A 16093-nucleotide genomic window follows, 5' to 3' on the forward strand; every position below is an offset into this window, starting at 1 on the left:
AGAAAGAAAGGACAGAAGGAAGGGAGAGAGGGAAGAAGAAAAAGGAAGGGAATTTCACAACACATAAAAACTACATGAAATTCAAATGTCAACACCCATGGGTTTTATAGAACAGGTCTGTTCCTGTACATCTGTCTATGGCCACTTCCATAAAACATGGAGAGTTGAGTAGCTGCAACAGACCATATGACCCACAAAATCTAGTATATTTACTCTGGCTTTTTACAGAGAAGGCTTGCTGACCCCTGTCATGGAGAATGATAGCTCCACACAGCCACCAGAGGAACTCTGAAAAACGCAAATCTGATCCTGTCTGGTGTTTACATACTGCAGCGCTGCTCTAAGCACAGCGGTGACCCCGGGCTCCCTGCTCGCCAGCCTTTCTCACAGAGCCTTCTCTCTGCCGGCCTTGCTCCAGTCCAACCGGTCTTCGATCTCTTTGTGAAACAGGCCCAACTTCTTCCAGTTAGTTCTCACTTTCTATACCTACCTCTGCCTCACCTTTGCGATGCTAATTAAGCAGGCTTCTGGCCTCAGTTTAAATGTCACCTCCTCGGGGAGGCCTCCCTGATTCCCCAAATCACCTTAAGGCTGCCCACGTCTTCGGCTTTCCTACCACCCTATACTTTTTCTTCACATAACCTGTTATTATTATTGTTATCATACAGTTTGTGTAGCTATTTGTTTGAACCTGTACTCCCTCCCTAGATTAGAAGCTCCGTGGGGTCAGGGATTATGGGGTTTACTGATATAAATGGAGTGTAACCAAGGGCTTACCACAGAGCAAACCACAAATAAGTATTTGCTGGATAAATGCCTGAAAGAAATGTATTGTTTTCAAATACAGAACCCATTCACAACACACTTATATTTCTCAGAACACATCTGCACCTTTTAGAGACCATTTCTCAAATCGGTAAAACAGATAATACTGCTTAAGAACTGACATGCGATCAACCTCAAAGAAATGACTGGAACTCCAAAAATATCTTTTAAAAATGTCCTTTAAGGAGTTCCTGGTGTGGTGCAGCAGAATAGAATCCAACTAGGAACCATGAGGTTCCAGGTTTGATCCCTGGGCTTGCCTAGTGGGTTAAGGATCCGGCATTGCCGTGAGCTGTGGTGCAGGTCACAGACCTGGCTCGGATCTGGCGTTGCTGTGGCTGTGGTGTAGGCTGGTGTCAACAGCTCTGATTAGACCCCTAGCCTGGGAACCTCTATATGCCGCGGGTGTGGCCCTAGAAAAGGCAAAAAAAAAAAAAAAAAGACAAATAAAATGTCCTTTAAAATATAAATAATTGTCAATGTTCTAGGAAAAAAGAAATTATACTTATAAAGAAACAGTACTTATATATTTGTAACAGAGACAAGTAAGAAAAAAGAGTGAGTTGGAGAAGTCGAGTTTTCCAACCCTGCCATGAACTGGAAAAATGAATGCCATTTCAGAATAAAGTTCATACAACTCAGGAGATGCCTTTCAAAGCCAGATTTCCAACTTTCCAAACAAAGGCACTCGGGAGTTTTCCGCGTGTTATACACACTGATTACCTATGACTTAGCTTAGCCAACATCTAGAAATGCCAGACCCCAGGAAATCTTAAACCACCTCATTTCATATGGACCAGACATCATTATCTATTCTCATTCTGTCATTCCCCAATACTTACTCTTCAGAGGGTTGGGAGAAGCTCTGATTAATGGCACGTCTGCAGCAGCCAGACGTTGCGCTTTGTCTGATACTTGAGTGTCTCACCAGAGCGCAGAATGAAAACGTTCTCCTTTCCAGTTATGTCTGGAGAGCCGGGCTTGCAGCCTTTTGGCCTGCTTTTTTCAGGAAAAATGAACTAAGAGCTATTCGTGCATCATCTCTCTCTGTAATTGTGCCTTTCTTTGCATCATCTCGGCACTGGGTCTTTCTATGCATTTCCCTGGGGACCTGTGTTAGTCATCTGCCTAGTTACCATATCTCACTGACTTACCAACCTGCCATCCTGCAGGACCAGCAAGAGGCACTCTCCCTCTACCCCCCAGTTCTGGCAACACCTGTATGCTGAGGACCGCAGCTCCTCCCTTTGTCTCAGGGCCTCACTTAATCAGTCTCCATTTCTTTCACATTTTCCATTTCTCCTTCTCCACTGCAGGCTTTGCATTCCCATTCAAAACGCCAGTGTCTCCCAAAATGACAATAACGAAAGTGCCATCCCCTTCTATTTTCCCATTCACCTTAACATCCAAACCCTGCGGAATAATGGTTCACTCATGTAGCCTCCATTGCTTCACCTGCCTGCCCTGCTTCATCGCCTCCAGGGGAGCTCACTCCCCAACCTCTCGAAAATCATAATCTTGCCAAGGTCTCGAATTTTTGACCCCACTGTAGCTAAATTCAATCGACAATTTGCATTCCTTGTTTTCTTTTTATTGTGGTAAAAAACACAACATAAAATCTGCTGTCTTAACTCTAATGGAAATAAATCTGAAAAAAATACATATATAACTGAATCACTTTGCTGTACACTTGAAACTAATGCAACACTGCAAATCAACTACACTTCAATTAAAACAAACAAACAAAAAAAACCCATCTTAACCATTTTTTTTTCTTTTTATAGCCAAGCCTGTGGCATATGAAAGTTCCCAGGGGTCAAATCAGAGCTGCAGGTGCAGCAACACTGGATCTGAGTCACATTTGTGACCTACACCGTAGTTTGCAGCAACACAGGATCCTAAACCCACTGAGCAAGGCCAGGGATCAAACCTGCATCCTCACACAGACAGTGTCGGGTCCTTAGCCCACTGAGCCACAATGGGAACTCCCAATCTTAACCATTTTTTTTTTTTTTGTCTTTTTGTTGTTGTTGTTGCTCTTTCTTGGGCCGCTCCCGCGGCATATGGAGGTTCCCAGGCTAGGGGTCAAATCGGAGCTGTAGCCACCGGCCTACGCCAGAGCCACAGCAACGCGGGATCCGAGCCACGTCTGCAATCTACACCACAGCTCACGGCAACGCCGGATCGTTAACCCACTGAGCAAGGGCAGGGACCGAACCCGCAACCTCATGGTTCCTAGTCGGATTCGTTAACCACTGCGCCATGACGGGAACTCCGAATCTTAACCATTTTTAAGTGTACAGTTCAGTAGTATCGAGTAGAGTCACTTTTGTGACAGATCCTCAGAGCTTTTTCATCCTGCAAATCTGAAACTCCATACCCATTAAATAACAACTTTCCTTCCCCCAGCTCCTAGTAACCACCAATCTACTTTCTGTTTCTGTGAATGTGACCACTGTTGATATTTCACACAGTGGGAATCATATAGTTCAGCTCTTGGGGTGGGTTCCTCCTTTTACTTAGTCTCGGTATAGGACACAATGGCATATGCCTTCTCTTCTTGCATTTTCTGTGCTCTAACCCTACGTATACACGTACCTATTTTTAGGATTACTTCACCGGCTATGCCTGGTGGCAGGCTGTTAAAGTGTACCATTAGTAATACAATTTCAAAATGTTCATTTGGCTCATCCATATTGTGATGGAATGACATGCACACTATACAGGTACTTCACAAAGGCTAACCTTGAAAAAAGAAAGCAGAAACTTTCCTTTGCAGTAGGAAAACTTCAAGTCTCTCACTACAAAGGTCAATGCCTCCTCACCCTCCACTGAAATATCACAAAAGAATCAAGCAGAGTGACTTAGTACATCCCCACATGGCAAGTTTTCAATACGAGAAATTCGGAAATCTTAAAATGCACATGTTAGAGCAGGTAAAGGAGGAAATTGACAATAAATTGTCCTTGGTATTTTCACTCTTCCACAAAGCACACTTTCACAGAATAATGCTGCTAAGCAGAAAGTTCCATATACCAGGATCACAGCTGCATTCTGTACTTGTGGGGTTCACCAGCATGGCAACGCTATGCATTTTAGCCCAGGAAACTGCTGGCTGTCAGGAAAAATGAGTACCTTCCCACTGGCTTCCTGACAAACACCGGTGAGCATGCTCCCTTATCATCATGCTCTGCCTTCTGGAAGATTAAATCAACTGAACCTCAGCTGGAAATTTCTGACACTCCTAAGCACAAGCGAAATTTATTAATGAACTTCAACAGTCTTTGTTTCTGTAGCAGCCTAAAAACAGGATTTGAGCTTGCTCATTCTACCTGTAATTGACATGGCATCTCGAAGCGAATTTAAAAATCAGCAAGTAGGGGGCGTCCTTGATTTGCACGCAGAGGAGCAGAAATGACTATCAGAGGTGAGAAGATCATGAAGCTCATGACAATACCACCCCAGATGAGGTTTCTTTGTGTGAGAGCAACGAAAAAGAACGGACTCAAAGAAATGATTTTTCTTGGAGCTTTTCCAATTTACTGAAGCAAGGAAAAGAGGGAAACAGGAAAGGAGATCTCGAAGGAACTGGAACGTATTTGTGTTGGGAGAAGAATTTGCTCTTTGTTGTTATATCTCATTTTCTTCACACCTTTCAAACTTCACTTTCATGCATTTCTCTGCTCTTGCCTTTTGTCTAATGGATTTTCCCATTATTAAATGTCCAGTCTCAATATTACATGAACTCTTTAAGTTAGCTATACAGTTCCTATGTCTCTTTAGAGAAAAATGTAGGAGTTCCCGTCGTGGCGCAGTGGTTAACAAATCCAACTAGGAACCATGAGATTGCGGGTTCGATCCCTGCCCTTGCTCAGTGGGTTAACGATCTGGCGTTGCCGTGAGCTGTGGTGTAGGTTGCAGACGCGGCTCGGATCCCATGTTGCTGTCGCTCTGGCGTAGGCTGGCAGCTGTAGATCAGGTTAGACCCCTGGCCTGGGAACCTCCATATGCTAAAAAATGTAGAAAGGGGTCTGAAGGCAAGATCGGTAATGAACGAGCATTTATTTACACTACATCTATAAAAAATACCCATATAAGGATTTTAAGGTGTAATGCCTACTTACAAATCACCTGTTACAATCCACTGTATAGTAGTCATGTAATGCTAAGATTATGAAAAGAATTAATATATGATAAAAGCATTTTTCCAAATTCAGATTAAAAAGATGTACTATTCAATACTGCAGGGTCAAATTACCTATTTGAAAATATAAATGACTCTGTCTGAATGCCCACTGTTACAGCCACCCACTGAGAGTCCCTGGAGATGCCATGTGTCTTGAGAAAGCTGTCACAGCACCCCATGCTCCAAAAAATATATGCAGTAACATTTCCCCCAATCTATCCAAAATGTGGTGAGTGTGATTTGCTTCTTGAGAACTTTTAATTCTGGGTCTTGGCAATCCTGCCCTCCTTTTTTCAATACTATTTGGCTTTTAAGAAGGCCTTATAGACTTTTTTTTTTTTTTAAGGCCACAGGTGCAGCATATGGAAGTTCAAGGGTTAGGGGTTGAACTGGAGCTGCAGCTGCCAGCTGACACCACATCCAAAGCAACACAGGATCCGAGCCGCATCTGCAACCTACACCACAGCTTGTGTCAACACCGGATCCTTAACCCACTGAGCAAGGCCAGGGATGGAACCCACGTCCTCATGAAGACTAGTCAGGTTCATAATCTGCTGAGGCACAACGGGAACTCCCTCTGGTCTGAACCAATTTCTAAAGGACTTAGTGCATAATTTCGACTATGAACATCAATTTTTGCTTATTATGAGGTGATTTTGATGAAAAAAATCTTCATAAATGGTAGTCTTACCAGCTCAATTTTGGAAAAGAACCCAAGTATTCCCATAATTAAACTGAGAAATAATTTGTGTGTGAAAAACAGCGTAGAAAGGAACTATGTTTCTGACGTCAGTAATTTCATACTTTTCTCACCAAGAGCTTAAGTGCAGTAATTACTTCTGTTCAATAGATGGCGACCTTTACATTATAGTCGCCAAACCAACCCTCGCATAGGACCATGAAACTCACCAGCAGAAAATGAAAAGGCGATACAGCACAAATATTCCATGTTTTGCAACAGTAATTACTGCTTGGTTATATGCCCATTTTTTGAAACTGCAGTCTTTTTTCCAGGTTTGTGAAACACTTTTCGGGAATGTGTACGATAACATTGGCTAAGCAATTCTATCTGGCCTTTAAGGTTTTATTTTTATTTTTAAAAATTAGGCTATGCCTGGGAAAGCCTTGGTGTTCTGTGCTTTGGGGCAAATCTGTTTATTCTTACATCATGAAAATACGTGAAAATATGAGCCTAGGGAATGATTCTTGAGATCTCTGTACAGCGTATAGAGGATGGCAAATTTACTCAAAGGGCACATGCCTTAGTAAGGATATGCAACAAGAGTCGAGAATATCTATGAAACATCAATAATGAAGAAAGGCACAGGCCAGCCCTCTGTGTTTCTTCATTACTCTATTTTATGTGATCATACGAGTATCTGTGAACAAGCTAAAATGTTTTAAAAACTTGCTGTAAAAAGAGTATGTTTGGAAGTACTTATGCAGGTTCTGCTGTCTAAGTTTTTTCTTTTCTTTTCTTTGTTTTTTTGCTTTTTAGGGCTGCATCCGTGGCATATGGAGGTTCCCAGCCAAGGGGTCTAACCTGATCTACACCCGCCAGCCTACGCCACAGCCACAGCAATGCCAGATCCGAGCCGCCTCTGCGACCTACACCACAGCTCACGGCAACACCAGATCCTTCACCCACTGAGTGAGGCCAGGGATCGAATCCATGTCCTCACGGATACCAGTCAGGTTTGCTAACTGCTGAGCCTTGATGGGAACTCCAGGGATATTTCTTTTTAATCAGTGTTTTAGATTAAACTCTTAATTTTAATCATTTCCTTCGTATGATAAATTTTTGTTGGTATTTGCAATCGGAGCACCAAGTATTTTAAATGCCTGTTTCTAAAATTAGTCAGGTATTCTCACCTCACAGGAGGCACTGAGCTCTATTCATGTTGAAATAGGCCAAAAATACAAAGGAAGATGCATTAAGGAACAAATGTTCCCTTACTTTTTAAAAAGTATCTTCCATGACCACTCAACAGAAAATACCAAGGGAAAAGCATCCACTTTTGCCAGGTAGGTTGCCCAGGGCACAATTCTCCTTTCCAGCAGCTTTAGATGGTTCTATTTCACGTTCAGTATAGATATTAATGCCTTGATGTTTTTATGAAATTTTGACCTTGTGTTGAATTTTTATTCCATTAAAAAGACAAGCATACCATGTTGTAAGCAATTTCCTAAAAATTCAACTATTAGGGAATTGGAGAAATGAACAATCACATACCATTATTACCATCAGTCATCAGTGCTAATTAGAGCCTAAGACAAGGGTGGAGGAGTGAAGCATACAAAGACCTGTGTTCAGAGAGCTTCTACTCTAGTCAGGCATATGGGATATGGAAACAAACAGCTGTCACACAGATCAGAAAAGGAGGGACCACAACAGAGGTAAGAGTAGTATTTCCAACCGGGTCTAAGTCAGTGATTCCACGTTAGAATAACTTTTCCTTGAATGCTAATCAGTCAAAATGAATGCAGGTTTAGGAAGGCATCTGCTGTGTGTTATGGACTGAACCATGTCTCCCCCCCCCCAAATCCACACGGAAGCTGACCCCTCATATGACAGGATTCCGAGACAGGAAGAGGGAATGAAGGAGAAATGAGGTCATGACTGTTGACGCCCTGATCCAAGATGACCAGGGTCCTTTAAGGGGCGGGAGAAACAGACACCAGGGCTCTCTCGTTTTGCACGTCCACAGAGGAAAGGCAGGGACACGGCAAGAAAGTGGTCATCTGCAAGCCAGACAGGGCAGCCTCACCAGCAAGCGACCTGCTAGCACCTTGGTCTTGGACGTCTAGCTTGTAGAAATGTGAGAAAATAAATTTCTGTTGTTGAAGCCAGCAAGTCTGGGTATCTTGTTAAGACAGGCTTACCTGACTAATAGAGCATAACTGTAATTTAAAAAGTAGCTCATGAGACATGAAGCTTACACTCAACATGCACCTTCAAACTGAATTTGTATATTTACAGACAAGGGACCCTTGAACAACGTGAGTTTGAACTGCACTCACGGGTCCACATACACGTGTTCCCCGCCCCCCCGCCCCCCGACACTATTGTAGAATCCATGCTGGGCTGAATCCACGAATGTGCAACCACAGAAAGGGAGGGTCAGCTGTAAAGTTACATGTGGGTTTTTGACTGCATAGGGGGTTGGCACCCCAACCCCACCCACATTGTGTTTATATACTTAAATATTATTTATATTTTAATTTACATATATATTTATGTGTAAATGCTTAGAAAGAAGTACCGTGCCTATCAGAATGCCTTTTGCTTCCAATTTATATTATACTAAGAAGCCTGTATTCAAGGAGTTCATACTCTAGCTGGGAGATTTAAGACATATAGACAAATATCCATAATACAACGTAGAAAAGGAGGTGCCCAAGAGGGGTAAAAATGACACACTTTAGAAGTGAGCTGTTTTTCCACTGTGGAGGGAGGGGGTGGTGCTCCATGGATGGGAATGTGTGGGGGATGTCACAGGAGGAATAAGAAGAGCTTGGACGAGGAGCATTTGCACTCAGCCCAGCCATTCTCATCGGCACACCTCCAGCATCTGGGGCAGCTGATGCTCAACTCGGCAGGATTATTCAGGGCATTACAAGACTGTAGCATCCTTGGCCCCCCCTCGTAGCATCCTTCTGACCTTGTGAGGTCCGCATTCCCCCCCACCCCCGCGAAAGGCCGAGCAGCAGCAGCATCTCTCCAGGAAAGAAGAACTAGAAGTAAACTTTTAAAGACATGAAGGAAACGGCAGAGGTGTTCAAATGAAAAATGTATTATGTGACTGACTAAATGGCTAATACACTGGATTCTAAAATGCTGCATATGGAAAATGATAACTTACAGAATGTATTAAGTACTGCTTCCCAGTTACAAGATCCTATCAGACTTATTCAGAGTTAATCTTAATTTTCTGTTATGGAGTTTATTTCACTGATTCATTCATATAGCCCTGATGATATGTGATTTTTTTTTTTTGATCAGTAAAACTGCTTTATTTCAAGAATTAAAAAAAAAACAAACTCTACAAACACCAAAGTAGGAAATAAAAGTTATTTTTGATAGAAATACCTTCACCGGACTTCTTGTCGTGGCTCAGTGGTTAGCAAATCTGACTAGGAACCATAAGGTTGCAGGTTCGATCTCTGGCCTTGCTCAGTGGGTTAAGGATCTGGCTGTGGTGTAGGTCGCAGAGGCGGCTCGGATCCCACGTTGCTGTGACTCTGGTGTAGGCCGGTGGCTACGGCTCTGATTCGACCCCTAGCCTGGGGACCTCCATATGCCGCAGGAGCGGCCCTAGAAAAGGCAAAAAGACAAAAAAAAAAAAAAAAAAAAAGAAAAGAAAAGAAAAAAAGAAATACCTTTACCTACTCATTACTTCCACGGCGCGGCTGATGAAATTGACCAACGTCCTTTACTTGAGGCGGAGAAAAAGAAACGTCTCTTTCTTTTGACTTCCATACGTGTTTCAGGCGGCCCTAAACTGATCTTCTACGTGAATGATTTCCCAAAATGGTGTGTGTGATCTGATTTCAAAATGTGAAGGCGAAAGGATGAGAAATGTCCCAGACAGAGAGGGTGATGGGAAGGCGCAGACAAGGACCACGCTGGAGGGAACAGGTACAACTGAGGTCCAAACCAGGACTAAAGGGCAGCCCCTACCCGAGCGGAAAGGCCAGGCTTCCTCCCACCCTGCATCCAGTTTACTGCAGACTGGCAGCGCCACCAAGGCTGTGGCCTTGGAGCAGGGGGTGCTGCAGCTGAAGGGATATGTGAAAACCAAGACGGGCTTTCACAGAGAAGACTAAATTGTCACATTCATCAGTAAATTATGGATAGAGCTTTATGCGTCACCTTTTATACAGAGAAGACTAAATTGTCACATTCATCAGTAAATTATGGATAGAGCTTTATGCGTCACCTTTTATACAGGAAAGTTTTACTTGCGAGTGATTTTATTTATGTGTGTTTAAGGGGCATTCTGTCCCTTAGAAATATGTCAAAAACAGATACTATATTAATGCCTCCCTTTTCTAGGTCTTCCCGGGGTCTCCATGGGAAAAACATTACATTGATCATTATGCCCAGGGCTGGCACTAACTAGGCAGGTATACTTTATTTTAGAAAGTTTATTACCTCCTTGATTCACTTTCCTTCTCCTTTTTTCTTTTAGGCCATGCTCACAGCATGCAAAAGTTCCCAGGTCAGGATCGAACCCATGACAATGCCGGATCCTTAACCCAGTGTGCTACCAGGGAACTCCTTCATTTTCTTTTTTTTCCTTGAATGTGGTTAGAAAATGATAAATTGACAACCTCCCATTTAAAATTCGGTGGACAGCATTGGGAGTAGGTTATTGGCCTATATGAGTAAGTGTTATGTTTTTGTCTCATGCTTCCCCTCACACACACATTTTAGACACACTGTCCTTTCTGTTCTGTGCCATGCTTCTTTCCACCCCAGGGTCCCCTGAACACTCACCCCAAGTCATCACATGGTTGACCCCTTCTCTCGCAGCTCATGGCGTTAAGGTCATCTCCGCAGAGATCCATGCAACCCAAGTAACCCATCCTGCCTGAGCCAAATACCCTTTATATTATTAACTTATTTTATATCTCGGTTACATAATTAGTTCAGATTTTCTGGTGCATACAGGGATCTGTATGTACTTTTTTTTTTTTTGCTTTCTTTAGGGGTGCACCCACAGCATATGGAGGTTCCCAGGCCAGGGGACTGATCGGAGCTGTAGCTACCGGCCTTCGCCAGAGCCACAGCAACGCCAGATCAGAGCCACGTCTGCGACCTGCACCACAGCTCACGGCAATGTCAGATCCTTAACCCACTGAGCGAGGCCAGGGATCGAACCCACGACCACACGGTTCCTAGGTGGATTCATTTCTGCTGCACCACACGGGAACTTCTGTACTCACTTCTGAATCCTTAGCACACATCAGTCCTTGAAATTTCAGTATCCAGCAATTATTCATGTGAAAGAATGAATGCAGGTAACAAAGGTATGTTTTTGATTTATATGATTTTAAATACACATCAGCAAGACAACAACTGCAAAATTATTGTCTGGGAAGTATTGCTCTTGGAATGGATTAGCAATGAGATCCTGCTGTGTAGCATTGAGAACTATGTCTAGATACTTACATCGCAACACAACAATGGGAGGGAAAAGTACGTATACATGTATGTGTAACTTGGTCCCCCTGCTGTACAGCAGAAAAAAAAATCAAAAAAAATTATTTGTCTGGGGAAATCAATTCATCCTATATTTCTGATATATTTCTGATTAAAAAAAAACAGGAATAAAAGAAGGGACTGCTACTTTCTTAACATCACAATTGTTATTAAATAAGCTCTCTAGGTTATTCTTTTTTTTTTTTTTTTTTTTGTCTTTTTAGGGCCACATCCTCAGCATATGGAGGTTCCCAGGCTAGGGGTCAAATGGGAGCTGTAGCTGCCAGCCACAGCCACAGCCACAACAACACAGGAGCCCAGCCGCGTCTGTGAACTACACCACAGCTCACAGCAACGCTGGATCCTTAACCCACTGATCGAGGCCAGGGATTGAAACTGCGTCCTTGTGGAGGCTAGTCAGATTCGTTTCCGCTGAGCCGCAACGGGAACTCCTAGGTTATTCTTTATCTGAGTCAGGGTATAAGGATGTACAGAATGAATAGGTCTCTGTTTTTCCACAAATAACTTGTTTTTCAAGGTAACAAAAAAATTGTGTTAGAGACATTCAATCGTCTGGTTGGGAAAACATTATAAGAAAAAAAATGGTGAAAATGATTAAGCGCAACTTTCCAATTTTATATGAAAAATAAGCCTGTGATAAAGAAAGTCTGTTTAAGAGAAACAAACAAAAACATGCTATAAATTAGGTCACTAGACTTACAACAATATTTTTGCAAGAAGTTTTTATAATTTTTGGCCAGCTTTTAAGCTTGGAGTATAAGATGTCCCAGGAGAGTAATTGAGAGCAGGAATTCAACCTCTAACAGGGTCAAATGGAACGTCCTCTGCGATCCTGGCTCAACACGTACCCTCACATTCAAATAGGGACCATTCATCTTAGTCTACGCTTTCAATGAGACACTAAATATTCTATTTTTAATTAGGCAAGGTATTAAACTCTTACTTTCAACCGTACCTATTTCAAGTTATAAGGTTCTACATACATATGTTTTCTTGTCTTTAATAAGGAAAAATTCCTTTATTTATGTAAAATCCTCTTTTTAGTAGTTCTTTCTCTCAACTTTGAAGTTATTCTAGAAATTTGGTTCTTGGTGTAAAATACCATGTTTACTCTACCCAGGCCATTTATTTTCATGAGAATCTGATTCCACCTTCTTTTGAGATCAATGAAGAATTATAAGGTATAGGAAAAGCTGATCTAAGAAATTAGGTTTTTTGTGCACCTGTGGCATTTGGAAGTTTCCGGGCTAGGGACTGAATCGGAGCTGCAGCTGCCAGCCTACACCACAGCCACAGCAATGCAGGATCCAAACTGCATCTGTGACCTTCGCCGCAGCTTACAGCAATGGTGGATCCTTAACCCACTGAGCCAGGGATTGAACCCATATCCTCATGGTTGCTAGCTGGGTTATCTTAACCCACTGAGCCACAATGGGAAGTTGAGAAAGTAGATTTTCTTATAAAGGCCGGAGACACAGCAGTAACTAAGAGGGGGGTCAGAATCATAAAATCAGAAGCAGTATCTGAAGAAGAACTAATGCAATTAAAACAAAGACATCGTAATACATTATGAAGTGTAGTAAAAATGCACAGAGATAAATCCTAGAAAATTTTAAAAATGCGTTTGGCATGCCAAATCTTAAGTAGTAAGAACTGAAATTAATGTTAGTTTCTCCAAATTATCAGTCAGCTTTCCCCTTCTACAGTGACATTAAAGTGAAGAAAATCTGGAAAAATAAAACAGAACCTTGAATGCAGGCAAAGATGCTTTAGGAATAATTTTCACACAAGGACTCATTCCATGTTGTGTCCCCGCCTAACTGATCTTACGTGGTACTCGTGTAAGATGTCATGTGAAATAATGTGGCACTGCAGGAAAAAAATGAATATGGATCGTTGCCATATTCTACACTCACATGTTTGCAACCTCACAAAATTAAAACTGTTTTCCAAATTAAGTGTCAAGAGAATTATTTATTTTACCCAAGTGATACTACAAAGTCTTGGATAGTTTTTACTAGCTTCAAGGAAACAGAAAACAGTACAAAGCTAAGTTCAAGGCAACTTTATTACAATACTTTTCCAAGCTTCAAAATGCATTTTATTATTGAATTTAATCTAATTTATAATACATTATATTACAAGATAGAAAGCATTCTGGTCAGATATTGAGCTTGTGTGTATTGCCCCAAACAAAGCTTCCTGGAATAGCAGCAACGCAGAGTAGTTTATGTCACTAAGCAAAATACTGCTCTGATGTCATGTAAAGAATCATTCGTATATTGCAATTTTTTTTTATGTTCATTTCCTCTGATTTAGAAACAAAGCAAAGCTATCTTTTCTATATCTTACTAGTTAATACTCAGAAGTTGTCTATACCCTAAACACATCCACCAGTTTAGAAATACTTTCTTGGGTAGAAAATAGGATTTTTAAAACTAACCACACCAAAAGAACACTGCATTTTTCCCCACTGCAAACAGGGGCAGAATTCTCTTCCTTTCTTTTTTAGGAGCCAAATCTGGGCCTCCTGCTCTTCACATAACCATCTTCGGTAGTACCTGCTTTGAAAAAATACCCAAATCTCTAACAAACTCTAGGCTAACAGTCATTTCTTTTTTTATCTTGCCTCCTCATATTTGCTGATTTCGCACAGTTTACAACCCACTTTGAACATTACATAGCAATGAACTTAAAAGTAACCTTGGGAAGTGCAGTAACACAAAGGAAGAATGTTCCACATTAGACGAGGGCATTAGATGCCCACCCACCTCTGTTTCAAATAACCGAATTCCACTTACGAAAAGACAAGACGTCCCCTTCCAAGGTTACTACCATAATGACAATGAAAACAAACGTCAATCCCCTGCATCGATCTAGCTCCTTAATTTGCTCTCTTGGTTTAACAGCCGTGAGCTCTCAACTAGCACAAAATGCGTTCATCCTCCTTGTTTTCGCAACAGCAGGAAATGGTCAGAAAAGTATAGAAAAGGGACTATTTTGTCTTTCATAAGGCAGATTTCATACAGATTTTGCTATGAAGTTGGAGAAGAAGAAAAAAGTGAATGAAAAGGTATGTGCTGGCTGCTGGGGAGGGGGAGTGTGTGGGGGGGCAAGGCTCATAAATCACTGTACGTTAAGAGCACGTGCTGAAACTTCATGGTGCCAGTCACGTAATTTTGTGTATTTGGGACTAAAGACGTGAAGGGGTATCTTTTCCCTGTGGAAATAAGAAAGAAAAAAAGAAGAAAGAGTGATAGAAGAGTCATAAGAAAGAGAAAAAAAGCGTCTACTTTTAATCATCATGCAGAAAACATGCCTTGTAAACGTTTAATTTCGCAGAGCCGCTTTATTTAATAGCAAAGATTCTACAGGTAGAGCATTTTTAGAAATAGAGAAATTAATCTATAGCGCCCTCTTGGAAACTTCAAATTTTATCCCCCAAATAAAGCTACTGCCAGACAACACAAGAACTCACTCACAGAGATTCCAAGTGTTAGCAAAGCACCCCCAAATCGACCCTTCTGCCCACTTTCTTCAATACTGAAGAAAACAAGCCTCAGACACATAATTCAGACATCCACTAATTTAAAAATCTGTACATTGTACGTTTAAGTGCCACAAAGGGCACCAAAATTAAGCTTAGCTCCAAGTTGCAAAGACAAAATGCCATATATGATTACACTTGAAATGATGAAAAAAAAAAATCGAGACCATTCATAAAAGGAAAGCATTTATCAGAACAAAAAAACAACCAACCAAACAAAACCAGACAACTTACTTTGCCTTCTTTGTATTGTCAGTTTCAGATTCTTTCACTGAAATAAAATAAGCAATACCCAATGTTAGTTCACTTTTTAAAAGTTTTAAAATCACTTATGCAATTTCCTGTATCAACGAATACCAAATAGTCAAGTTACCCAGAGCCACTATAAAAATTCCATATCCTGCTGTCCTTGACCGTACACTATAGTCAGTAGTGCAACTACGGCTACTTCTCCACTTGTCACTGTAACTCTCCCGTGCTGGCTGCTTCCTTACAGTGCCATTACGCATGGCATCATGTAAAAGCAAACTTACTATTACTATTTTCCCAGGAACTGCCCATCAGTCTCAGGGCTACTCTCTGTGACAAAGAACATGCATCCACTAGAAGCCCCGGGAACTTACGATGTTCAGTCCCGGTGATTTGGGCGAGGATTCGGAAAGAGCGAGACTGAGTCGTTCCAGTCCTTGGACGCCAGTCCTCAGTGTCCTCCATCAGTCTCTTCTTGCTGGCATCGCTGTGCGTAGGTATGTGATAAAACTCTGTATTGCGCTCCACAATGTGTTTCCTGGGTGGGCTAGGGTTAGGAAGGAAAAGAAAGGGTTAAAATTTTCTTTGTATTAAGGATAAAATATCCTCTGCCGTATTACTTATAACATACATTGAATCCTTGATGTTCCTTTTATATATTTTGCTTTTTCAAGTATACTCAGTCTCACTTTTTCTTTAAAAAAAAAAAAGCATCCTTCTAAAATAGAGATTAGAGGTTTTTAAAATTAGTTTAAAGAAAAGGCACTTGTATGTGAATCTCAAATGATAGGATAAGTGTCTATTCAACAGAAGAGTTACCGTTTGGGTGGGATTTTCCTTTTAATTGAGAGAAGAAGGCAGCGGAAGAGAGATTTCCAACATAAAAAAAAGGAAAAGAAAAGAGTAAGAAAAGAAAGAAAATAACAAGAAATTGCAACATCCACAGTAAATAAAATCAATTCAAAATCACTTGTATGCATTTTACGGCTAATAAAACAGATATGGATTACATTCGCAATCATTAGTAGATGCCCATATGCTGCTAAAATACGCTGGCTTT

General features: G+C 41.4%; 1 protein-coding gene across 30 annotated transcripts in view; it reads right to left on the minus strand.

Moving 5' to 3' along the window:
• The window catches only part of PDLIM5 (PDZ and LIM domain 5), a 216586-nt gene that overhangs the window by 62476 nt on the left and 138017 nt on the right, over positions 1-16093 (minus strand). For 19 of the 30 annotated variants that reach the window (XR_014813357.1, XM_021101756.2, XM_084973433.1 and 16 more), the window contains 3 exons: positions 15853-15870; positions 15408-15580; positions 15019-15055 (listed from right to left, as the gene is read on the minus strand). Coding sequence is in view for 27 of the 30 variants with exons in the window: in XM_021101756.2 (XP_020957415.2) it covers positions 15019-15055; positions 15408-15580; positions 15853-15870 (228 nt within the window). In the remaining 3 variants the exon portion in view is untranslated. The remainder of the gene's footprint in view (positions 1-15018; positions 15056-15407; positions 15581-15852; positions 15871-16093) is intronic. The other 11 variants (XR_014813356.1, XR_014813358.1, XM_084973434.1 and 8 more) reach the window with 1 other exon arrangement.

The sequence above is a fragment of the Sus scrofa genome, chromosome 8, assembly GCF_054392235.1.
Source record: "Sus scrofa isolate SSC_HxYL_T2T_F1_AM1 chromosome 8, Sscrofa_HxYL_maternal_Yorkshire_Landrace_v2.0, whole genome shotgun sequence".
Taxonomy (NCBI): domain Eukaryota; kingdom Metazoa; phylum Chordata; class Mammalia; order Artiodactyla; family Suidae; genus Sus; species Sus scrofa.